This window comes from Salvelinus fontinalis, chromosome 1 (assembly GCF_029448725.1).
Source record: "Salvelinus fontinalis isolate EN_2023a chromosome 1, ASM2944872v1, whole genome shotgun sequence".
Taxonomy (NCBI): domain Eukaryota; kingdom Metazoa; phylum Chordata; class Actinopteri; order Salmoniformes; family Salmonidae; genus Salvelinus; species Salvelinus fontinalis.
The window spans coordinates 68,983,006-69,009,908 of record NC_074665.1 but is presented as its reverse complement, the minus strand read 5'-3'; the positions used below and the strand labels follow the sequence as shown (position 1 = coordinate 69,009,908).

General features: G+C 43.9%; 1 protein-coding gene across 1 annotated transcript in view; it reads right to left on the bottom strand.

Moving 5' to 3' along the window:
* ankfn1 (ankyrin repeat and fibronectin type III domain containing 1) overlaps positions 1-26,903 on the bottom strand; it is a 232,680-nt gene that overhangs the window by 40,841 nt on the left and 164,936 nt on the right. The window contains exons 12-14 of the mRNA XM_055931431.1: positions 26,200-26,297; positions 24,004-24,094; positions 4,441-4,548 (exon numbers count right to left, since the gene is read on the bottom strand). Coding sequence (XP_055787406.1) covers positions 4,441-4,548; positions 24,004-24,094; positions 26,200-26,297 — 297 coding nt within the window. The remainder of the gene's footprint in view (positions 1-4,440; positions 4,549-24,003; positions 24,095-26,199; positions 26,298-26,903) is intronic.

Sequence of the window (26,903 nt, the reverse complement as noted above, 5' to 3'; positions counted from 1 at the left end):
CGACAACCAACCCTGCTAACTGTGTTATTTTAACCTTGTTGGAGTTATCCGTTGTTGGCCACCGGATGATCACAGGTGTTTGTAGTCTCCAGTTAGTTTAAAGAAATCCAGCGCTAACACACAGCTGCATGGTTCTGTCTGACTTTTGAAATTGACCATGGAGTGTCTCTGTATGTGTTTCTCCATACTGTTACAATGTTATTCCCTGCATGTTGATCAGTATTGAATTAACTGTTATTGTACAGAACTTGAACATATATCTTCTAATGTTTATTCAGTATTGTAATTGTTGTTATTGTCTGTGTTCAGTGCTGTACTAGGACCTTGACTTTCTAAGGAGCATAGTGAGTCTTACTCACTTTATCGGAGTGAGCTAGAGAGAGAGAGAGAGATCGAGAGAGACAGAGAAAGAGAGCAGGAGAGAACAACCTTGTTGACTGTGTAATGTCGTGTCCTTTTTTGGCAATTGAATGAAAGGAAACAATCACAAAACAGCAGGGGAAGAGTGAGTGAGTCAGAAATAAGAGGTTCACAGTGCTGGTCAACTGTCAAGCTTCAGTGACACTCCGTTGTTTTATCTCAGTCTGTTCAGCTGTCTATCCTCCATAGCCCCTATCTAACCCTGTATCTCCCCCCTCTCACCCCCATCACCCTGCTATCTGCCCCATGACCCTTGGCCCCAGTGATGCCAATCTCCAGACCACAGGGACTCTACCAGCTAATTAAACACATAATCACAGTGTGGAAACACAAGGCAGTCAGACAGACTGACCACAGTATACTGTTAGCTAACTCTACTCGGTTCAGTCACAATTTCAGTCAAAGTATCATTGCCCTAAGGATAGATGGAGGGAAGGAAGGAAAAAAGATACGTGCCCACGCCACGGTCTGGTAATGTCACCCACTCCCCTGGGACAGGAGAGATGGAGGGAGGGGAAGGAGAGATGGAGGGAGGGGATGGAGGGAGGGGATGGAGGGAGGGGAAGGAGAGATGGATGGAGGGAGGGGAAGGAGAGATGGATGGAGGGAGGGGAAGGAGAGATGGATGGAGGGAGGGGAAGGAGAGATGGAGAGAGAGAGGGGAAGGAGAGATGGAGAGAGGGGAAGGAGAGATGGAGGGGAAAGAGAGATGGGAAGGAGAGATGGAGAGAGAGAGGGGAAGGAGAGATGGAGAGAGAGAGGGGAAGGAGAGATGGAGAGAGAGAGGGGAAGGAGAGATGGAGAGAGAGAGGGGAAGGAGAGATGGAGAGAGGGGAAGGAGGGATGGAGAGAGAGAGGGGAAGGAGAGATGGAGAGAGAGAGGGGAAGGAGAGATGGAGAGAGGGGAAGGAGGGATGGAGCGAGGGGAAGGAGGGATGGAGGGGAAAGAGAGATGGGAAGGAGAGAGGGGAAGGAGGGATGGAGGGAGGGAGGGGAAGGAGAGAGGGGAAGGAGATGGAGGGAGGGGAAGGAGATAGAGGGAGGGGAAGGAGATGGAGGGAGGGGAAGGAGATGGAGGGAGGGGAAGGAGATGGAGGGAGGGAGGGGAAGGAGATGGAGGGAGGGGGGGAGGAGGGATGGAGGGAGGGGAAGGAGATGGAGGGAGGGATACAAGAAGGGAGAATTCTTCCTTGTGAAGCCTCTAACTTCCTGAGGATCAGGAACTGACGTATATAATCCCCATTATCAGACTAAAGATTGAGGCTCTCTCCATGTCTCTCTGTCTATCTCTCTCCATGTCTCTCTATCTCTCTCTGCATCTCTGTCTATCTCTCTCCGCATCTGTCTATCTCTCTCTGTCTATCTCTCTCCATGTCTCTCTGTCTATCTCTCTCCATGTCTCTCTGTCTCTCTCTGCATCTCTGTATATCTCTCTCCGCATCTCTGTCAATCTCTCTCTGTCTATCTCTCTCCATGTCTCTCTGTCTATCTCTCTCCATGTCTCTCTGTCTATCTCTCTCCATGTCTCTCTGTCTATCTCTCTCCATGTCTCTCTGTCTATCTCTCTCTGTCGCTCTCTTTCTCAATTTCAATTTAAGGGGCTTTATTGGCACGGGAAGCCAATGTTTGCATTGCCAAAGCAAGTGAAATACATAGCAAACGAGTGAAATAAACAAAAACTAACAGTAAACATTACACTCACAAAAGTTCCAAAGGAATAGAGACATTTCAAATGTCATTATGTATATATACAGTGTTGTAATGATGTGCAAATAGTTAAAGTACAAAAGGGAAAATAAATCAACATAAATATGGGTTGTATTAACAATGGTGTGTGTTCTTCACTGATTGCCCTTTCTCGCTGTCTCCCTCTCTCTCTTTACTACTCTCTCATCTACTGACTACAGCTTTAACGTTTAGGTATTCAAAACATAGTTAACTAGTTTAATGCTCTCTTTTAATATTCTCCAAAAACTCTTATAGCATCCAGCATTGTTACAATTAAAAAAGTGTGTATTTTCACAAGACAGAATTATTTTCAGAACAGAAGAAGGTGCAGGTGACTTGCAAGTCTTTAAGTCTACATGTATTTCTGTTTCCACAAGGTTAACTGCTTTTGACAAGTGGATAATATGACAAAGGCTGCTTGATCCTCGTCACAGAGAATAAAAAGAGAAAGGAGAGAGAGTGAGAGAAACAGAATTGGTAGTGATTAATGAGATGAGGACCGTTCAATCTGATCCAACTACTACTGCTGGCACAAACAGACAGAGAGGGGGAAGGGGTGGAAGTGAGGAAAGAGAGATGCGGAGAGAGTGTGTGTGTGTGTGTGTGTGTGTGTGTGTGTGTGTGTGTAAGAGTGAAAGAGTGAAAGAGTGAAAGAGTGAAAGAGAGAGAGTCGAGGAGAAAGAAATCTCCCCAAAAGCTCATCATACCGTTTGGAGAGGTTGCTTACATAGCTGTGCAGTGAGTGAGAGTGAGAGAAAGAGTGTGTGTGTGAGCACAATAATGTGTGTGTGATCCATTTGGGGCTGGTTGTGTGTGTTTGTGTGCGAACATAGCAGTGTGTGTGGGGTGTCTGCGGGGGAATACAGGGTGCAGTGTGCCACACACCCCTCTCTCTGTGCTGTGCTGGTAGTGTAGGTCCTCTCAGCTCCACATATACACATCAGAAATGAAGATAACCTTCCTGGTAAATGAGGGGTTTGCTCCCAGCCTTCTATAGTGGTGGCATTGTACCAACCTCTGATTCATTTTGCAAAGGTATTTTTTAACACTGACACACCAAAAATAAACTATGTCAACACACACCCCACAGAGCGAGGGTGCGCAGACACACACACACCCATGGTCAGACACACACTCACACTACTAGAGTGAGTAATTAACTGAACACTCTAACCATGAATTCAAACAACTCCAAATAAATGCCTACAGAAGTTTTTTCACTACTAAGTTTAACACATTTTTTTCTGTCCTTCCATGAGGTTGCTCTCTGTTTTCAAGTGTCTGTCCAAAATCCACTTTGACAAACAATCTCACACACCCCATCTCTTTCTAATATACATATTCTACTACTCCAGACTGTGTGTGTGTGTGTATGTGTGCGCACGCGTGCGTGCGTGGCTGGCTGGCTGCGAACCCACTGACATCATAGCTGTTCACTCCTAAGCGGTTGAGTGACGGTGGGTTTTTCTCCCCCCCCCCCCCCCCCCCCGCCAACAAACACACATGCACGCTCCCTCTCGGGGAGTCCCACATTAGACATGAAGCTGCCGTTTGTGCGTGCTGGGCAACTTTCAGCACCCTGCCTGCACAGCCGCCCTCTATACCTCTCTCCATCTATCCCTCCCTCTCTTCCTCCTATCCCCCACGCCACCACGAAGATTGGGGTCAAGCTTGAAGCCAGACACTGAGGCCGCATCGTACCACCAACACACGCGCACACACTTGCTAATGAAACTCTACCTACCCTGTGCTGGGACTGATCTGAAACCAGCTAGTATCCATCATAATGGTCGAGAAATCGCCCAACCTGATGGTGGACCTGATCTTATGAACAACAACTACCTGCAGCGCTGACCGCCACTCACGGTGGGCTTTAGTAGCTCTTACCATCTCTCCCCCTAGGTGTATTTTCTCTACCAGCATGATGATTTACAAAGCAAGGCTATACGGTTGACATGCTAAAACACATAAATGTGTATAATCCAGAATGGATAAACGTATTAAACATTATTTATGTACACACGGACCCCTGGCGTGTAAGGGGGGGGGGGGGGGGGGGCAGTGACGAGAGGAGTGCCTACTGTTTGTGTGTGTGTGAGAGGTACTGTGAGAACCCATTCATAGCGTACTGGAGTAAAAACACTTTTAGTTTCATGCTTAATTTATTCACTTTCATACAAAGTTAATCTACTGGAAGAAGTGTGGCCTTAGAGTGAGAAGACACACACGCAGACACACAAACACACACTGATGGAGAAGAGAGAGCTGTTTTACGTGTGTGTGTCTACTCACCTCCGCAGCTGTAGTGTGTGTGTGTAGCGCGGACCTGTTGCAGCAAGCGCTCCATAGCCTCTATGTGCCCTCTTCTCCTGGGCTCACGACCATCACTCTCCCTCCAGTCTAAAGGTTAGAGGGTAAAGGTCAGGTTTTGGGGGTTAGGGGGTAGGGAATAGGGGTAAGGGGTGAAATGTAGGGGTTGAAGATAAAGATACTTTTGTAGTGTATGTGTACACCGCTTCAAATGAGTGGATTCAGCTATTTCAGTCACACCCGTTGCTGATAGGTGTATTAAATCAAGCACACCGCCATGCAATCTCCATAGACAAACATTTGCAGTAGAATAGCCTTACTGAAGAGCTAAGTGACTTTCAACGTGGCACCGTCATAGGATACCATCTTTCCAACAAGTCCGTTTTTCAAATATAAGCCCTGCTAGAGCTGCTCCGGTCAACTGTAAGTGCTGTTATTGTGAAGTGGAAACGTCTAGGAGCAACAACGTTTCTCAGCCATGAAGTGGTAGGCCACACAAATCAAATCGTATTGGTCACAAACACATTTTTAGCAGATGTTATTGCGAGTGTAGCGAAATGCTTGTGTTCCTAGCTCCAACAGTGGAGTTACGTATCTAACAATTCACAACAATACACACAAATCTAAAAGTAAAAGAATGGAATTAAGAAATATATAAATATTAGGACAAGCAATGTCAGAGTGGCATTGAAGCTCACAGAACTGGACCGCCGAGTGCTGAAGTGCGTAGTGTGTAAAAATCGTCTGTCCTCGGTGGCAACACTCACTACCAAGTTCCAAACTGCCTCTGGAAGCAACGTCCGCACAAGAACTGTTCGTCGGGAGCTTCATGAAATTTCATGGCCGAGCAGCCGCACACAAGCTTTAGATCACCATCCGCAATGCCAAGCGTCGGCTGGAGTGATGTAAAGCTTGCTGCCATTGGACTCTGGAGCAGTGGAAAAGTGTTTTCTGGAGTTATGAATCATGCTTCAACATCTGGCAGTCCGACAGACGAATATGGATTTGGCAGATGCCAGTAGAACGCTACCTGCCCCAATGCATAGTGCCAACTGTAAAGTTTGGTGGAGGAGGAAAAATAGTCTGGGGCAGTTTTTCATGGTTCGGGCTAGGCCCCGTAGTTCCAGTGAACGGAAATCTTATCGGTTTTGAATATGACATTCCAGACATTTCAATTGGGCTCCCGAATGGCGCAGTGGGCTATCACACTTTATCTCAGTGCAAGTGCAAGAGGCACCACCTGGTTCGAATCCAGACTGCATCACATCTGGCCGTGATTGCGAGTCCCATTGGGCGGCGCACAATTGTTGTGTGTGTTGCACAGTGTTGTCTGGGGTAGGCTGTCATTGTAAATAAGAATTTGTTCTTAACTGACTTGCCCAGTTAAATAAAGGTTAAATAAAATCAAATAAATTCTGTGCTTCCAACTTTGTGGCCACAGTTTGGGGAAGGCCCTTTCCTGTTTCAGCATGACAATGCCCCCGTGCACAAAGCGAGGTCCATACACAAATGGTTTGTCGAGATCTGTGTGGAAGAACTTGACTGGCCTGCACAGAGCCCTGACCACAACTCCATCGAACACCTTTGGGATGAATTGGAACGCCGAATGTGAGCCAGACCTAAATCGCTCGACTTCACTAATATTCATGTGGCTGAATAGAAGCAAGCCCTCACAGTTCCAACATCTAATGGAAAGCCTTCCCAGAAGAGGAGGGGGGGGGGGGGGGGACAACTCCATACTAATGCCCATGATCTTGTAATGAGATGTTCGATGAGCAGATGTTCTCATCGAACATCAGCTTTGCAGAGTGTGCAAAGCTGTCATCAAGGCAAAGAGTGGCTATTTTGAAGTATTTCAAGTATAAAATGTATTTTGACCATAGGATACATTTGAAAATTGTATTGTCGTAACCTAGTGGAGACCAATATCTATATTTTGGTTACTACATGACTCCATATGTGTTATTTCATAGTTTTAATGTTTTCACTATTATTCTAAAATGTATAAAATAGTAAAAATAAAGAAAAACCCTTGAATGAGTAGGTGTGTCCAAACTTTTAACTGGTACTGTATGTATACTGGGCTAACTGAGCAATCGGGGGAGAAGGGTTTTGGTCAGGGAGGTGACCAAGAAGCCGATGGTTACTCTGACAGAGCTCCAGAGTTCCTCGGTGGAGATGGGAGAACCTTCCAGAAGGACAACCATCTCTGTAGCACTCCACCAATCAGGCCTTTATGGTACTGCAGCCATACGGAAGCCACTCCTCAGTAAAAGGCACATGACAGGCCGCTTGGAGTTTGCCAAAAGGTACCTAAAGGACTCTCAGACCATGAGAAACAAGATTCTCTGGTCTGATGAAACCAAGATTGAACTCTTTAGACTGATTGCCAAGCATCACGTCTGGAGGAAACCTGACACCATCCCAACGGTGAAGCATGGTGGTGGCAGCATCATGCTGTGGGGTTGTTTTTAATAACAGGGACTGAGAGAGTAGTTAAGATCGAGAAAAAGATGAACGGAGCAAAGTACAGAGAGTTCCTTCATGAAAACCTGCTCCAGAGCACTCAGCTGAAGGTTCACCTTCCAACCTGACAACGACCCTAAGCACACAGCCAAGACAACGCAGTAGTGGCTTCAGGAATAGTCTGTGAATGTCCTTAAGTGATACACGCTCCCCATCCGACCTGACAGAGCTTGAGAGGCTCTGCAGAGAAGAATGGAAAAGACTCCCCAAATACAGGTGGGCCAAGCTTGTAGCGTCATATCCAAGAAGAATCGAGGCTGTATCTCTGCCAAAGGTGCTTCAACAAAGTTAGTAAAGGGCCTGAATACTTACGTAAATGTGATATTTCAGTTTTAAATGTTCTATAAAACTGGCAAAAATGTCTAAAAAACTGTTTTTGCTTTGTCATTTTGGAGTATTGTGTGTAGATTGAGGAGGAAAAAAACGATTTCATCAATTTTAGAATAAGGCTGTAATGTAACAAAATGTGTAAAGTCAAGGGGTCTGAATATTTTCCTGAATGCACTATATATTATAGGTACTGTACTTAGTTGTATTATTTGTATTAGTAGTTGTAGCAGTAGTTATTATTAGTTGTAGGCCTATTAGCTGTTAATGTACTTTAAAAAAAGTATTATTATTATTTAATTGCTATTATTATTTAGAGACGGCCTACAGGGAGGAGGTGAGGGCCCTCGGAGTGTGGTGTCAGGAAAATAACCTCACACTCAACGTCAACAAAACAAAGGAGATAATCTTGGACTTCAGGAAACAACAGAGGGAGCATCCCCCTATCCACATCGACGGGACAGTAGTGGTGAGGGTAGAAAGTTTTAAGTTCCTCGGCGTACACATCACGGACAAACTGAAATGGTCCACCCACACAGACAGCGTGGTGAAGAAGGCGCGACAGAGCCTCTTCAACCTCAGGAGGCTGAAGAAATTTGGCTTGTCACCAAAAACACTCAAACTTCTACAGATGCACAATCGAGAGCATCCTGTCGGCCTGTATCACCTCCTGGTACGGCAACTGCTCCGCCCACAACCGTAAGGCTCTCCAGAGGCTAGTGAGGTCTGCACAACGCATCACCGGGGGCAAACTACCTGCCCTCCAGGACACCTACACCACCCGATGTCAAAGGAAGGTCATAAAGATCATCAAGGACAACAACCACCCGAGCCACTGCCTGTTCACACCGCTACCATCCAGAAGACGAGGTCAGTACAGGTGCATCAAAGCAGGGACCGAGAGACTGAAAAACAGCTTCTATCTCAAGGCCATCAGACTGTTAAACAGGCACCACTAACAATGAGTGGCAGCTGCCAACATACTGACTCAACTCCAGCCACTTCAATGATGTAAAAAATGTATCACTAGCCACTTTAAACAATGCCACTTAATATAATGTTTACATACCCGTCTCATATGTATATACTGTACTCTATACCATCTACTGCATCTTGCCTATGCCGTTCTGTACCATTATTCATTCATATATTTTTATGTACATATTCTTCATCCCTTTACACTTGTGTGTATAAGGTAGCTGTTGTGAAATTGTTAGGTTAGATTACTCGTTGGTTATTACTGCAATGTTGGAACTAGAAGCACAAGCATTTCGCTACACTCGCATTAACATCTGCTAACCATGTGTATGAGACAATTTTTAATTTTTTTTTTTTTTTAAATGTTATTTTACCTTTATTTAACCAGGTAGGCAAGTTGAGAACAGGTTCTCATTTACAATTGCGACCTGGCCAAGATAAAGCAAAGCAGTTCGACACATACAACAACACAGAGAAGTGGAGTAGAACAAACATACAGTCAATAATACAGTAGAAAAATAAGTCTATATACAATGTGAGCAAATGAGGTGAGATAAGGGAGGTAAAGGCAAAAAAAGGCCATGGTGGCGAAGTAAATACAATATAGCAAGTAAAACACTGGAATGGTAGATTTGCAGTGGAAGAATGTGCAAAGTAGAGATAGAAATAATCGGGTGCAAAGGAGCAAAATAAATAAATACAGTAGGGGGAGAGGTAGTTATTTGAGTTAAATTATAGATGGGCTATGTACAGGTGCAGTAATCTGTGAGCTGCTCTGACAGCTGGTGCTTAAAGCTAGTGAGGGAGATAAGTGTTTCCAGTTTCATAGATTTTTGTAGTTCGTTCACGTCATTGGCAGCAGAGAACTGGAAGGAGAGGCGGCCAAAGGAAGAATTGGTTTTGGGGGCGACCAGAGAGATATACCTGCTGGAGCGCGTACTACAGGTGGGTGCTGCTATGGTGACCAGCGAGCTGAAATAAGGGGGGACTTTACCTAGCAGGGACTTGTAGATGACCTGGAGCCAGAGGGTTTGGCGACGAGTATGAAGCGAGGGCCAGCCAACGAGAGAGTACAGGTCGCAGTGGTGGGTGGTATATGGGGCTTTGGTGACAAAATGGATGGCACTGTGATAGACTGCATCCAATTTATTGAGTAGGGTATTGGAGGCTATTTTGTAAATGACATCGCCGAAGTCGAGGATTGGTAGGATGGTCAGTTTTACGAGGGTATGTTTGGCAGCATGAGTGAAGGATGCTTTGTTGCGAAATAGGAAGCCAATTCTAGATTTAATTTTGGATTGGAGATGTTTGATGTAAGTCTGGAAGGAGAGTTTACAGTCTAACCAGACACCTAGGTATTGTAGTTGTCCACATATTCTAAGTCAGAACCGTCCAGAGTAGTGATGTTAGACGGGCGGGCAGGTGCAGGCAGCGATCGGTTGAAGAGCATGCATTTAGTTTTACTTGCGTTTAAGAGCAATTGGAGGCTGGGGGCAGAGGGTGGTCTATGAGGGTGGTCTATACTCGGAAGCTCATCTCTAAAACGCAGTAGTAGTTAAGTGTTCGGGTTCATTCTCTCAGCACTACACATGTAAAGTTCACACATTCAAACAGACCACTGTCACCGAAGTTTAGACCCATTTGTGATTCATACTGTATAAAGTGTCCTTGGGTTTGAAGAAGACATTTTATTCGATTTCTCATCTAAGCAGTTCCAAAACATCTCCTGACTAAGTATTTACTTATTACCCTTTTTCCCCTCTCTCACTCCGTTTTTCTTTCCACCTCTGTTATTTGTTCACATTTTTCTTTTTATGTCTTATTTTGTTCTGGGACACCCTCTCCAAAGCTGATCTGAGTGAATGGTTATAAGGAGAGTCCTAACTGTGGTGTCAAATATACACTTTAGTTAAAGGTTTCAACTGTAGCTGAGGACTGTAGTGCATTCCAGATGTTGGATCTTAACTTGATCACTCTTTTGTCACAGATAATTTTCCTGCTGCATCAGGAAATTCAAATGAGCCTCGTGAGTGTCTGAAAATGAGCAAATCTCTTTTGGTTCATGCAGGGGCAGCTGAGTCATTGGGAACAGGGATTGCTATCAAAATCATTTTCTCTCTCGCTCACACAAACATTAGGACAAGTCTTTATTACTGCAAGATTCAAATGTACAAGAATGTATCTGAATGTATCAAAAATGTATCTTTTGCCCTCAGAACAGCCTCAAATTTGTCGGGTCATGGTCTCTACAAAGTGTCAAAAGCGTTCAACAGGGATGCTGGCCAGTGTTGCCTCCAATGCTTCCCACAGTTGTGTCAAGTTGTCTGATAGTGGATCTCTACTCCGATTAGCTCATTCCGTCTCATCCCACAGATTCTCCATTGACTTGAGATCTGGTGACTGGGCAGGCCACTTGCAGTAAGCTGAATTCATTGTCATTTTCGTGGAACCATTCCTGGACAATCCTAGCCTTGTGGCATGGGGCATTATCCTGCTGAAAAATATATATTTGCAGATGGTTACACTGCTGCCATGAAGGGATGCACCTGATTGGCAATGATGTTCAGATATCCTGTGGCATTCAAACGTTGCTCCAACTTTATCAAGGGGCCCAATGTGTGCCATGAAAACACACCCCACACCATCACACCACCACCACTACCCTGCAATGATGACAGGCGGCATGATTGATGCATGTACTCGTGGTTTTCTTCATACCCTAGTCTTCCCATCAGCGTGAAACAGCAGGGACCAGGATGCATCAGACCAGACAATGTTTTTCCAATTCTCCAGTGTCCAGTGTTTTCATTCCTTAGCCCACTGCAACTGCAGTTTCTTGTTTTCTTCTGAAAGAAGTACAACTCTGTAAGGTCATCTGTTGCCATACCCAATTCATGTCAAGGTACGTTGAGTTGTGCATTCTTTTATTGGTTGTACTGGACTGTCAGTTGACTAACTGTAGCCGTCTGTTGCTCTGCACATTTCGTGTCAGCCTCCCTTGTAATCGTTGATCAATGACCCATTTTTCAACCACTGACCTGCCCTTGGCTGGATGTGCTTTGGATGGTGGACCATTCTTGATACACACTTTTGTCTTACTCATTCACCCTCTGAATGGCACACATACACAATCCATGTCAGAACTGTCTCAAGGCTTAAAAATATTTATTTAACCTGTCTCCTCCCATGCATCTGGATTTAACAGCTGACATAAAGGGATGATAGCTTTCACCTGGATTCACCTGGTCAGTCTGTCATGGACACTCATTACAGTCAGTGGATAGCATAATAACACAAGATAGATATTGGTCTCCACTAGGCTACGACAAAACAAGTTTCAAATGTATCCTAAGGTAAAAATTAAGTTCAATCGTGGCCTGGGGTGGTCTAGTGGTTAGGGACACTTCCATCAGTGCGCACATACAGTATGGGGCTACCATGTTGGCGTGGGTTTGATTCCAGCCAACGTCCTTCTGGCACAAATAACTCCACCCCCCCTGATTGACTGGATTTATTTTGACATTTCAAATATGTACAGCCCAAGGGTACGTGCTATGCCGTCAGGGGATACGCCAAATAATAATGTGATTCACATTTTTTTTATTTTATTTGTCAAACAGTCCATTTATATTTCCAACGGGGCTATACATTTGGGTGAGATAATTTTCTCGCCTGAGTAGCCTCATTTCACTGCCAAAAATAAAATTAAACCATCTAGTGTTCAATGAAATAACAACACAATGTCAAATACAAGTAGGCTAGTCAAATAATTAACATCCAATCACATTAACCATTACTCTCTCGCAGGAATTCCACTAACGGTGCGTATGTAGCCAAACGTAGCTGCTGCTCATGTTGGTATCTGTACTAGTGGCGCAAAAGCCATGACAGGGAGACATAGTTGAGTGGTAACACCCGTGCAAGCAGTTGCTCCCGACTCTACTTGGGTACACTGCAGCATCCACCGAGAGGCTGTTGCTGCCAAGGGAATGCCTGAAAGCTTGAAAGATGTTTTGGACACTACAGTGAAAATGGTTCACTTTGTTAAAGCAAGGTCCCTGAACTCTCGTGTATTTTCTGCACTATGCAATGACATGGGCAGCAACCATATAACACTTTTACAACATACAGAAGTGCACTGGTTATCAAGGGGCAAAGTATTGACATCATTCTCACTTGTCTGACCGCTTGCATGATGACAAGTTTCTCACATGACTGGTCTATCTGGGTGATGTTTTTTCTTGCCTGAATGATCTGAATCTAGGATTACAGGGACTCTCTGCAACTAAACTCAGCAAAAAAAAGAAACATCCCTTTTTCAGCACCTGTAATTCGTTAAAATCCAAATAACTTCACAGATCTTCATTGTAAAGGGTTTAAACACTGTTTCCCATGCTTGCTCAATGAACCATAAACAATTAATGAACATGCACCTGTGGAATGGTCGTTAAGACACTAACAGCTTACAGACGGTAGGCAATTAAGGTCACAGTTATGAAAACTTAGGACACTAAAGAGGCCTTTCTACGGACTCTGAAAAACACAGAAAGAAAAATGCCCAGGATCGATGCTCATCTGCGTGAACGTGCCTTAGGCATGCTACAAGGAGGCATGAGGACTGCAGATGTGGCCAGGGCAATAAATTGTAATATTCGTACTGTGAGACGCCTAAGACAGCGCTACAGGGAGACAGGACGGACAGCTGATCATCCTCGCAGTGGCAGACCACGTGTAACAACACCTGCACAGGATCGGTACATCCGAACATCACACCTGCGGGACAGGTACAGGATGGCAACAACAACTGCCCGAGTTACACCAGGAACGCACAATCCCTCCATCCGTGCTCAGACTGTCCGCAATAGGCTAAGAGAGGCTGGACTGAGGGCTTGTAGGCTTGTTGTAAGGCAGATCCTCACCAGACATCACCGGCAACAACGTCGCCTATGGGCACAAACCCACCGTCGCTGGACCAGACAGGACTGGCAGAAAGTGCTCTTCACTGATGAGTCGCGGTTTTGTCTCACCAGGGATGATGGTCGGATTCGAGTTTATTGTCGAAGGAATGAGCGTTACACCGAGGCCTGTAATCTGGAGCGGGATCGATTAGGAGGTGGAGAGTCTGTCATGGTCTGGGGAGGTGTGTCACAGCATCATCAGACAGAGCTGGTTGTCATTGCAGGCAATCTCAACACTGTGCGTTACAGGGAAGACATCCTCCTCCCTCATGTGGTACCCTTCCTGCAGGCTCATCCTGACATGACCCTCCAGCATGACAATGCCACCAGCCATACTGCTCGTTCTGTGCGGGATTTCCTGCAAGACAGGAATGTCAGTGTTCTGCCATGGCCAGCGAAGAGCCCGCATCTCAATCCCATTGAGCACGTCTGGGACCTGAGTGAGGGCTAGGGCCATTCCCCCCAGAAATGTCCGGAAACTTGCAGGTGCCTTGGTGGAAGACTGGGGTAACATCTCACAGCAAGAACTGGCAAATCTGGTGCAGTCCATGAGGAGGAGATGCACTGCAGTACTTAATGCTGCTGGGTGGCCACACCAGGTACTGACTGTTACTTTTATTTTGACTGCCCCTTTGTTCAGGGACACATTATTGCATTTCTGTTAGTCACATGTCTGTGGAACTTGTTCAGTTTATGGTCTCAGTTGTTGAATCTTGTTATGTTCATACAAATATTTACACATGTTAAGTTTGCTGAAAATAAACGCAGTTGACAGTGAGAGGACGTTTCTTTTTTTGCTGAGTTTATATTCAATTTGCGGGACAAAATTGAGGCTATGATTAAGAAGTTGACGCTCTTCTCTGTCTGCATTATTTTTTACCTTTATTTAACTAGGCAAGTCAGTTAAGAACAAATTCTTATTTTCAATGACGGCCTCGGAACAGTTGGTTAATTGCCTTGTTCAGGGGCAGAATGACAGATTTTTACCTTGTCAGCTCTAACCACTAGGCTACCTTCCGCCCCAAGGACAACAAAGACAACACAGGTTTTTCCATCATTGTATGATTTTTTGTGTGCAAATTAACTTAAGCTTACGGACAATGTCAAATGTTATATAGCGAAGCACCTGAGCGAGTTGGGTGTGCTTTTAAACAGGTACTTTCCCGAAACCCGAAACGGATGACATAAACTGGATTCATTATTCCTTTCATGCCCTGCCTCCAGATATCTGAACAAGAGAGCCTCATCGAAATTGCAACAAGCGGTTCTGTGAAATTTTTATTTAAATCAGAAGCCACTGCCAGATTTCTGGATTGGGCTGCGCTCAGAGTATCCTGCCGTGGCAAATTGCGTTGTTAAGACACTGATGCACTTTGCACAGCTGGAGGTTGAATGCTTGAAGGGGTACGAGACTATAAAATGTTTGGGAACCACTGATCTAAGTGCCTACATATAAGCTACATTCTGTACGCTGCCGTTAGCCTATTCATTGTCACCGCTGAGACCAATGCTCTAGCAAGCACCAAGAGTACTAGGAATACTGATAGTTTTTATTACGTTGTTTTAAGCCTTACCCAAACCATAACCCTAACCTTAAGCACTAGTAATTAATGCTTAAACTGTTAACCTTTGAGTTGTTTCTGTTTTAACCCTGTAACCACACACAATTAAACCTGCAACCAGGCGGAATTAATGCATCAAAAATAGACGATCATTCATGAGTCAAACGGCAGTGGGCCAGATTGGAATCCATGTCGAGTCTGGTATGTGTGTGCCGGGGTCAGTGACTGTAACCGCTGGACCACACAGGCACAGAGTCAATCAATAATTCATTTTGCCTATTTCTTGCCTTCAACATACACTGAGTATACAAAATATTAAGAAAACCTGCTCTTTCCATCAATCAATCAAATGTATTAATAAAGCCCTTTTTACAGCAGCAGTCGTCACAAAGTGTTTATACAGAAACCAAACCTAAAATCCTAGAGAGCAAGCAATGCAGATGTAGAGGCATGGTGGATAGGAAAAACACCCTTTCCATGACAGACTGACCAGGTGAATCCAGGTGAAAGCTATGATCCCATATTGATGTCACTTGTTAAATCCACTTCGAATCAGTGTTGATGAAGGGGAGGAAACAAGTTATAGAAGGATTTCTAAGCCTTGAGACAATTGAGACATGGATTGTGTGTGTCTCATTCAGAGAGGGTGAATGGGCAAGACACAAGATTGCAGTACCTTTGAACGGGTTATGGTAGTAGGTGCCAGGTGCACGGCTTGTGTCAAGAACTGCAACACTGCATAACCTAAAGGACATCCAGCCAACTTGACAAAACTAAGATGGCGCCGACAGATATGACAGATATGCTTCTAGCTCCTAAGCAACTTTGCAGTATTTAGTTTTTTTGTGTTATTTCTTACATTAGCCCAGAATTTTTTTGCGTTATTACATACAGCCGGAAATAACTTTTGGATATCAGAGCGGCGGTAACTCACCAGCATTACGACCAGGAATACGACTTTTACGATTTTGTTTGTACTGTACCCCACAGGGCAATTGGAGCAACTTTTCCAGACGCTGCTCCAAAACACTGCCGGTGGAGAAGAGGTATCCAGAGTGAACTTCTCGTCTCTCAGGAGGCGTGTACACCATCCACTGCTTCCGAGTATATTACTCGCTAATAAAGTAGACGAGCTCAGGGCGAGGATCTCCTTCCAGAGAGACATCAGGGATTGTAACATACTCTGTTTCACGGAAACATGACTCTCTCGGGATATACTGTCCCCGTCCAAACAGCCAGCTGGGTTCTCAGTACATCACGCAGACAGGAATAAAGAACTCTCCGGGAAGAAGAAAGGCGGGGGTGTATGTTTCATGATTAACTACTAATGGTGTGATTGTGATAACATACAGCAATTCAAGTCCTTTTGTCACCCGACCTAGAATACCTCACAATCAAATGCCAAACATATTACCTCCCAAGATAATTAACTTCGGTTATAGTCACAGTCGTGTATATTCCCCCTCAAGCCGATACAATGACGGCCTTCAAGGAACTACACTGGACTTAATGCAAACTGGAAACCACATATCCTGAGGCCGCATTAATTGTAGCTGGGGATTTTAACAAAGCAAATTTGAGGAAAACACTACCGGTTCTATCAGCTGTGAGAGCAGCTTACCGATCACTGTACCTGTACACAGCCAATCTGTAAATAGCACACCCAACTACCTCATCCCCATATTAATACTTACCCTCTTGCTCTTTTGCACCCCAGTATCTCTACTTGCACATCATTATCTGCACATCTATCACTCCAGTATTAATGCGAAATTGTAATTATTTTCACCTCTAGGGCCTATTTATTGCCTACCTCCCTACTCTTCTACATTTGCACACACTCACTATATATAGATTTTTCTATTTTTCTTTTCTGATATTGATTGTACCTTTGTTTATGTGTAACTCTGTGTTGTTGTTTTTGTCGCACTGCTTTGCTTTATCTTGGCCAGGTCGCAGTTGTAAATGAGAACTTGTTCTCAACAGGCCTACCTGGTTAAATAAAGGTGAAATAAATAAATAAAAACCCATTGACTGTAGTACTAGCTCTGTAAAAACATTGGACCACTGCTAATCAACTTTTCGAAATGCTTACAAGGCCCTCCCCCACCCTCCCTTTGGCAAATCAGATCATCAGATTGCTCCTCCCTTCCTATAGGCAGAAACTCAAACAGGAAGTACCCATGCTAAGGTCTATTCAACACTGGTCTGACCAATCGGAATCCATGCTTCAAGATTGTTTTGATCACGCGAACTGGGATATGTTCCGGGTAGCCTCTGAGAATAACATTGAATAAATGGATATGGTGACTAAGCTCATCAGGAAGTGTATAGGAGATGTTGTACCCATTGTGACTATTAAAACCTACGCAAACCAGAAACCGTGGATAGGTGGCAGCAAACTGAAAGCACGAACCATCGCATTTAACAATGGCAAGGTGACTGGGAATATGGCCGAATACAAACAGTGTATTTATTCCCTCCATAAGGCAATCAAACAGGCAAAACGTTAGTACAGAGACAAAGTGGAGTCGCAATTCAACGGCTCAGACACGAGACGTATGTGGTATGGTTGACAGACAATCACGGACCACAAAGGGAAAACCAGCCACGTCACGGACACCGACGTCTTGCTTCCGGACAAGTTAAACACCTTCTCCACCAGCTTCGATCATAACACAATGCCACCGAAGTGGCCCGCTACCAAGGACTGGGGGCTCTCCTTCTCCATGGCCGACTTGAGTAAGACATTTAAGTGTATTAACCCTCGCAAGTCTCCCGGTCCAGACGGCATCCCTAGCTGCTTTCTCAGAGCATGCCAGATCAGCTGGCTGGAGTGTTTATGGACATGTTCAATCTCTCCCTATCCCAGTCTGCTGTCCCCACTTACTTCAAATGTCCACCATTGTTCCTGTACCCAAGAAAGCAAAGGTAACTGAACTAAATTACTATTGCCCCGTAGCACTCACTTCTGTCATCATGAAGTGCTTTGAGAGACTAGTCAAGGATCATATCACCTGTCACCCTAGACCCATTTTAATTTGCTTACCACCCCAATAGATCCACAGACGATGCAATCGCCATCGCACTGCACGCTGCCCTATCCCATCTGGACAAGAGGAATACCTATGTAAGAATTCCGTAAATTGACTATAGCTCAGCATTCCACACCATAGTACCGTCCAAGCTCATCATTAAGGTTAGGGCCCTGGGTCTGAACCCCGCCCTGTGCCACTGGGTCCTAGACATCCCAATGGGCCGCCCCCAGGTGATGAAGGTAGGAAACGACACCTCCACTTCGCTGATCCTCAACACAGGGGCGCCACAAGGGTGCGTGCTCAGACCCCCCCCCCCCTGTACTCCCTTTTCACCTATGACTCCGTGGCCACGCACGCCTTCAACTCAATCATCAAGTTTGCAGACGACGACAATGACGAGACAGCATACAGGGAGGAGGAGAGCGCCCTGGGAGAGTGGTGCCAGGAAAATAACCTCTCACTCAATGTCAACAAAACAAAGGAGCTGATCGTGGACTTCAGGAAACAGCAGAGGGAGCACGCCCCTATCCACATCGACAGGACCGCAGTGGAGAACGTGGAAGTGCTTCAAGTCCCTCGGCGTACACATCACTGACAATTTGAAATAGTCCACCCACACAGACAGTGTGGTGAAGAAGGCGTAATAGCGCCTCTTCAACCTCAGGAGGCTTAAGAAATTTAGCTGTCCCCCCTAAAACCCTTTTTTACAGATGCACAATTGAGAGCATCCTGTCAGGCTGTATCACAACCTGGTACAGCAACTGCACCGCCCGCAACTGCAGGGTTCTCCAGAGGGTGGTGGACGCATCACCGGGGGCAAACTAACTGCCCTCCAGGACACCTACAGCACTCGATGTCACAGGAAGGCCAAAAATATCACCAAGGACATCAACCACCCGAGCCAGGGCCTGTTCATCCAGCTATCATCCAGAAGGCGTGGTCAGTACAAGTGCATCAAAGCTGTGACCGAGAGACTGAAAAACAACTTCTATCTCAAGGCCATCAGACTGTTAAATAGCCATCACTAGCCGGCTTTGACCCATTATGCAACCCTGCACCTTAGAGGCTGCTGCCCTATATACATTTGTATTTGTATTTATTTAACCTTTATTTAATCAGGCAAGTCAGTTAACAATACATTCGTATTTACAATGATGGCCTACAAAAAGGAAAAAGGCCTCCTGTGGGGACGGAGGCTGTGATTAAAAATATAGGACAAAACACACAAAACAACAAGAGAGACAACACAACACTACATAAAGAGAGACCTAAGACAACAACATAGCAAGGCAGCAACACATGACAACAACATGGTAGCAGCACAAAACATGATATAAACATTATTAGGCACAGACAACAGCACAAAGGATAAGAAGGTGGAGACAACAATACATCACACAAAGCAGCTACAACTGCCAGTAAGAGTGTCCATGATTGAGTCTTTGAATGAAGAGATTGAGGTAAAACTGTCCAGTTTGAGTGTTTGTTATAGTTTGTTCCAGTCACTAGCAGCAGCGAACTGAAAAGACGAGATACCCAGGGATGTGTGTTCTTTGGAGACGTTTAACAGAATGTGACTGGCACAACGGGTGTTGTATGTGGATGATGAGGGCTACAGTAAATCTCTCAGATAGGGGGGAGTAAGGTGTGAGAGGGTTTTTATAAATGAGCATCAACCAGTGGGTCTTGCGACAGGTAAACAGAGACTTGTATTTGTATTTATTATGGATCCCCATTAGCCAAAGCAGCAACTACTCTTCCAGGGGTCCAGCAGAAGGCAGTTTATACAATTTTAAAAACATTACAATACATTCACAGATTTCACAACAAACTGTGTGCCCTCAGGTCCCTACTCCACCAGTACCACATACAGTTGAAGTCAGAAGTTTACATACACCTTAGCCAAATACATTTAAACTCAGTTTCTCACAATTCCTGACATTTAATCGTAGTAAAAATTCCCTGTCTTAGGTCAGTTTTGATTACCACTGTATTTTAAGAATGTGAAATGTCAGAATAATAGTAGAGAGAATGATTTATCTCAGCTTTTATTTCTTTCATCACATTCCCAGTGGATCAGAAGTTTACATACACTCAATGAGTATTTGGTACCATTGCCTTTAAATTGTTTAACTTGGGTCAAACATTTCGGGTAGCCTTCCACAAGCTTCCCACAATAAGCTGGGTGAATTTTGGCCCATTCCTCCTGACAGAGCTGGTGTAACTCTGTCAGGTTTATAGGCCTCCTTGCTCGCACACACTTTTTCAGTTCTGCCCACAAATTTTCTATAGGATTGAGGTCAGGGCTTTGTGATGGCCACTCCAATACCTTGACTTTGTAGTCCTTAATTCATTTTGCCACAACTTTGGAAGTATGCTTGGGGTTATTGTCCATTTGGAAGACCCATTTGCGACCAAGCATTAACTTCTTGACAGATGTCTTGAGATGTTGCTTAAATATATCCACATAATTTTCCTTCCTCATGATGCCATCTATTTTGTGACGTGCTGCAGTCCCTCCTGCAGTGCTTCACGGTTGGGATGGTGTTCATCGGCTTGCAAGACACCCCTTTCTCCTCCAAACATAACGATGGTCAATGTGGCCAAACGGTTCTATTTTTGTTTCATCAGACTAGAGGCCATTTCTCCAAAAAGCACAATCTTTTCCCCATGTGCAGTTGCAAACAGTAGTCTGGCTTTTTATTGGCGGTTTTGGAGCAGTGGCTTCTTCCTTGCTGAGCGGCCTTTCAAGGTTATGTCGATATAGGACTAGTTTTTCTGTGGATATAGATACTTTTGTACTTTTGTCCTTTGCACTTTTCGCACCAAAGTACATTCATCTCTAGGAGACAGAACGCGTCAGAACGCGGTATGACGGCTGCGAGGTTCCATGGTGTTTATACTTGCGTACTATTGTTTGTACAGATGAACATGGTACCTTCAGGTGTTTGGAAATTTCTCCCAAGGATGAACCAGACTTGTGATGGTCTACAATTTTTTTTCTGAGATCTTGGCTGATTTCTTTAGATTTGCCCATGATGTCAAGCAAAGAGGCACTGAGTTTGAAGGTAGGCCTTGAAATACATCCACAGGTACACCTCCATTTGACTCAAATGATGTCAATTAGCCTATCAGAAGCTTCTAAAGCCATGACATCATTTTCTGGAATTTTCCAAGCTGTTTAAAGGCACATTTAACTTAGTGTTTGTAAACTTCTGACCCACTGGAATTGTAATACAGTGAATTATAAGTGAAATAACCTGTCTGTAAACAATTGTTGGAAAAATTACTTGTGTCGGGGACAAAGTAGATGTCCTAACCGACTTGCCAAAACTATAGTTTGTTAACAAAAAATGTTTATGTTATCGTGTGTGTGTGTTTGTGATGCTTCACAATCCCCGCTGTTCCATAAGGTATTTTTTTATAGAGTTCCATGTCGTCATGGCTCTATGTAGTACTGTGTGCCTCCCATAGTCTGTTCTGGACTTGGGGACTGTGTGGCATGTCTTGTGGGGTATGCATGGGTGTCCAAGCTGTGTGCCAGTAGTTTAGACAGACAGCTCGGTGCATTCAACATGTCAATACCGCTCATAAATAAAAGTAGCGATGAAGTCAATCTCTCCTCCACTTTCAGCCAGGAGAGATTGACATGCATATTATTCATATTAGCTCTCTGTGTACATCCAAGGGCAAGCCGTGCTGCCCTGTTCTGAGCCAATTGCAATTTTCCTAAGTCCTTTTTAGTGGCACCTGACCACACGACTGAACAGTAGTCAAGGTGCGACAACTAGGGCCTGTAGGACCTGCCTTGTTGATAGTGTTGTTAAGAAGGCAGAGAGAGCATCACTTTATTATAGACAGACTTCTCATCTTAGCTGCAACTGCATTAATATGTTATGACCATGACAGTTTACAATCTCGGGTTACTCCAAGTAGTTTAGTCATCTCAACGTCCTCAATTTCATCATTATTTATTACAAGATTTAGTTGAGGTTTAGGGTTTAGTGAGTGTTTTGTTCCAAAAACAATGCTTTCAGTTTTAGAAATATCTACGGTTAACTCTGAAACTAACTGCAGCTCCTTTTGAGTGTTGCAGTTATTTCAGTTGCTGTAGTAGCTGACGTGTATAGTGTTGAGTCATCCGCATACATAGACACTCTGGAATTACTCAAAGTCAGTGGCATGTCGTTAGTAAAAATAGAAAAAAGCAAGGGGCCTAAACAGCTACCCTGGGGAATTCCTGATTCTAACTGGATTATATGAGGCTTCCATTAAAGAACACCCTCTGTGTTCTGTTAGACAAGTAACTCTTTATTCACATTGTAGCAGCGTGTGTAAAGCCATAACACATACGTTTTTCCAGCAGCAGACTATGATCGATAATGTCAAAAGCTGCACTGAAGTCTAACAAGACAGCACCCAATAATTTTATCATCAATTTCTCTCAGCCAATCATCAGTCATTTGTGTAAGTGCTGTGCTTGTTGAGTGTCCTTCCCTATAAGCATGCTGAAAGTCTGTTGTCAATTTGTTTACTGTGAAACAGCACTGTATCTGGTCAAACACAGTTTTTTCCCCAGAAGATTACTAAGGGTTGGTAACAGGCTGATTGGTCGGCTATTTGAGCCAGAGATTACCAGTTTACAGGAGTATAGAGTGCAGTGATGTGTCCTATGAGGAGCATTGGTGGCAAATCTGATGGCAGAATGGTAAAGAACATCTAGCCGCTCGAGAGCACCTTTACCTGCCGATCTATAAATTACTTCTCCGTAATCTAGCATGGGTAGGACGGTCATCTGAATCAGGGTTAGTTTGGCAGCTGGGGTGAAAGAGGAGCGATTACGATAGAGGAAACCAAGTCTAGATTTAACTTTAGCCTGCAGCTTTGATATGTGCTGAGAGAAGGACAGTGCACCCTCTAGCCATACTCCCAAGTACTTGTATGAGGTGACTACCTCAAGCTCTAAACCCTTAGCGGTAGTAATCACACCTGTGAGGAGAGGGGCATTCTTCTTACCAAACCACATAACCTTTGTTTTGGAAGTGTTCAGAACAAGGTTGAGGGCAGAGAAAGCTTCTTGGACTCTAAGTAAATAGACTTGGAATCATTGGCCACTTTAATAATGTTCATATACTGCTTTACTCATCTCAAATATATATATTATAAATATATATATTATAAACTAATTCCATAAAGAATGGAATTAAGAAATATAGAAATATTGGATCAAGCAACGTCAGAGTGGCATTGACAAAAATACAGTAGAATAGAATACAGTGAACATATATATACACACACACACACACACACACACACACACACACACACACACACACACACACACACACACAGTATTCTATTCTACTGTATTTTTGTCAATGCCACTGACGTTGCTTGATCCAATATTTATATATTTCTTAATTCCATTCTTTTACTTTTAGATTTGTGTGTATTGTTGTGAATTGTTAGATACTTAACTCCACTGTTGGAGCTAGGAACACAAGCATTTCGCTACACTCGCAATAACATCTGCTAAAAATGTGTTTGTGACCAATACAATTTGATTTGAACATGGGCCAGCATCCCTGTGGAACAAATTTGACACCTTGTAGTGTCCATACCCCGACGGATTGAGGCTGTTCTGAGGGGAGGAGGCAGCAACTCAATATTGTTTGGTATACTATGTGAATAATAAATTATTTATTATAATCAACATAAGAATTCACACGAGATGCGTCGTAGGTTACATAAGGTACACTGTAGCTATGGTACTGCGTTGTATACACACACCGCTTCCAGCTGCCCCCTGACGGCCATTCTAAATATTTCTTTAGATATTCAAATCCTCCTGCTGCAGGATTATTTTTCTCCTACGACATCTGTGTATCGGGAATAGGGTGCCATTTGGGACAGAGTCTACATTTTCAAAGTAGCAGGAAATAAAGCAAGTTTGGGTTTCAATCCAACTGAATGACGGAGTTAATTATAACTGCCATAGCAGGCTTTGAGAACACAAATTTACTGGACATCTTATAAGTGTCTTATTTCCCGAAAACAAAACTATTTTTGAAGGAAAATATCAACCGATTCTACGATTTTGTATGAAGGTACATTCAATAAAGGTTTGATTTAAACCTAATAAAGTAATGGACTCACTGGAAGGTGCAGCAGAGGGGGGTAGAGATTGTTGAGGTGGACCCCAACCTCTCATGTTGTAGGCTGACACCTGAACATAGTACAGCCTCCCCTGGAAAACACACACACACAACACACACGCACACATTATGTAAAATACATTTTCACATTAAGTAAAACGTACACACAGTATGTACTAGCCAGAGGAAGATGGTTAAAACAGCTGAAAGTTGAGCAGAGCACAGTAATATCACAGTATTGTGGTTGAATGAAGGCAACATAATGGTGACTTCTAGGATGTCACAAATGGCACCCTATAGACTTACATAGTGCACTACTTTTGACCAGAGCCCTATGAGCCCTAATCAAAACTAGTGCACGTTATAGGGAATAGGGTGCCATTTGGGAAGCATCCTAGAGGTCACCATTATAGCTTTCCCTCATTCAGCCCCTCACTCCATTACTGTGTCATTCCCACACTCCTTCACTTCCTCCCTCCAGCATTACCCTCCTCCTATACTGGCCCCCTCAATTACTCATCTGTCGTTGTGCTCCTTCTCTCTCTCATCCCCTTTCTCTCTGTGTGAGCTCCTTCTCTCTCTCTCTCATCCCCTTTCTCTCTCTCTCTCTCATCCCCTTTCTGTGTGAGCTCCTTTCACCTTATCTCTCTCATTGGATAATAAAATAGACAAACTACGAGCACGTATATCCTACCAACAGGACATTAAAAACTGTAATATCTTATGTGTCACCGAGTCATGGCTGAACAACAACATGAATAACATACCGTTGGCGGGATTTACGCTTTTTCGGCAGGATAGAACAGCTGCATCCGGTAAGACAAGGGGTGGCGGTCTATGAATATTTGTAAACAACAACTGGTGCAAGAAATCTAAGGAAGTTTCAGGCAAGGTTTTGCTCGCCTGAGGTAGAGAATGTCATGATAAGCTGTTGACCACACTATTTACCAAGAGAGTTTTCATCTATATTTTTTGTAGCTGTCTATTTGCCACCACAAACCGATACCGGAACAAGGACCGCACTCAATGAGCTGTATACGGCCATAAGCAAACAGGAAAACGATCATCCAGAGGCAGCGCTCCTAGTGGTCGGGGAATTTAATGCGGGGAAACTTAAATCAGTTTGACCTAATTTCTACCAGCATTTTAAATGTGCAACAAGAGGGAAAACAACTCTAGACCACCTTTACTCCACACACAGAGAAGTGTAAAAAGTTCTCCCTCACCCTCCATTTGGCAAATATGACCATAATTCTATCCTCCTGATTCCAGCTTACAAGCAAAAACTAAAGCAAGAAGCACCAGTGACTTGGTCAATAAAAAAAGAGGTCAGATGAAGCAGATGCTAAACTACAGGACTGTTTCGCTAGCACAGACTGGAATATGTTCCTGGATTCTTCTGATGGCATTGAAGAGTACACCACATCAGTCACTGGCTTCATTAATAAGTGCATCGATGACGTCGTCCCCACAGTGACTGTACGTATATACCCCAACCAGAAGCCATGGATTACGGGCAACATCCGTATTGAGCTAAAGGGTAGAGCTGCCGCTTTCAAGGAGCGGGACTCTAACCCGGAAGCTTATAAGAAATCGCCCTATGCCCTCCGACGAACAATTAAACAGGCAAAGCGTCAATACAGGACTAAGATTGAATCATACTACACTGGCATGAGAGCATCAGCTGTTCCGAACGACTGTGTGATCACGCTCTCCGTAGCTGATGTGAGTCCTTTAACAGCTTCTACCCCCAAGCCATAAGACTCCCGAACAGCTAATCAAATGGCTACCTAGACTATTTGCATTGTCCTCCCCAACCCTCTTTTACGCTGCTGCTACTCTGTTTATTATCTATGCATAGTCACTTTAACTCTACCTACATGTACATATTACCTCAATTACCTCGACTAACTGATGCTCCCGCACATTGACTCTGTATCGGTACCCCCTATATATAGTCTCAATATTGTTATTTTACTGCTGCTCTTTAATTATTTGTTACTTTTATTTATCTATTTTTTACTTAACACTTATTTTTCTTAAAACTGCTGGTTAAGGGCTTGTAAGTAAGCATTTCACTGTACACCTGTTGTATTCGGCGCATGTGACAAAAATGTAATTAGATTTTTTCTCTCTCTGTGCTCCCTCTCTCTCCCCCTTCCTCCCCGTCTGCTGCATATACTTCAGTACTATTTACCATGGTAAGGCCGTTGATGGTACACTTGAGCGTTTGTAGGTTTTCCAACATCATGTCTCCGGCCAGCAATGAGAAATCCTTTAGACAGCTCCACTCCACTGTAATGACACATACATACGCACACGCACACAAAGTCAGCATTACAAATACTCACAGACAATAACAACACACACTGGGTATGTGTGTGTCCTCTCTCCATAATAGATATCAATAGGTACCCTGGTGCTGTGTATTACACTATTAACCTTCTCATTGGGCTGCTAATGCCTTGAGGTGTGTGGTTTCCCTCTCTCTGCTCGCTCTGCTCTCTCTGCTCAATTCAATTCAAGGGCTTTATTGGCATGGGAAACGTATATTAACATTTCCAAAGCAAGTGAAGTAGATAATAAAGTGAAATAAACAATACAAATTAACAGTAAACATTACAACATTTCAAATGTCATATTATTTGCAAATAGTTAAAAGTACAAAAGGGAAAATAAATACACATAAATATGGGTTGTATTTACAATGATGTTTGTTCTTCACTGGTTGCCCTTTTCTTTCTCAATAGCAAGGCTATGCTCACTGAGTCTGTACAAGGTCAAAGCTTTCCTTAAGTTTGGGTCATTCACAGTGGTCAGGTATTCTGCCACTGTGTACTCTCTGTTTAGGGCCAAATAGCATTCTAGTTTGCTCTGTTTGTTAATTATTTCCAATTTGTC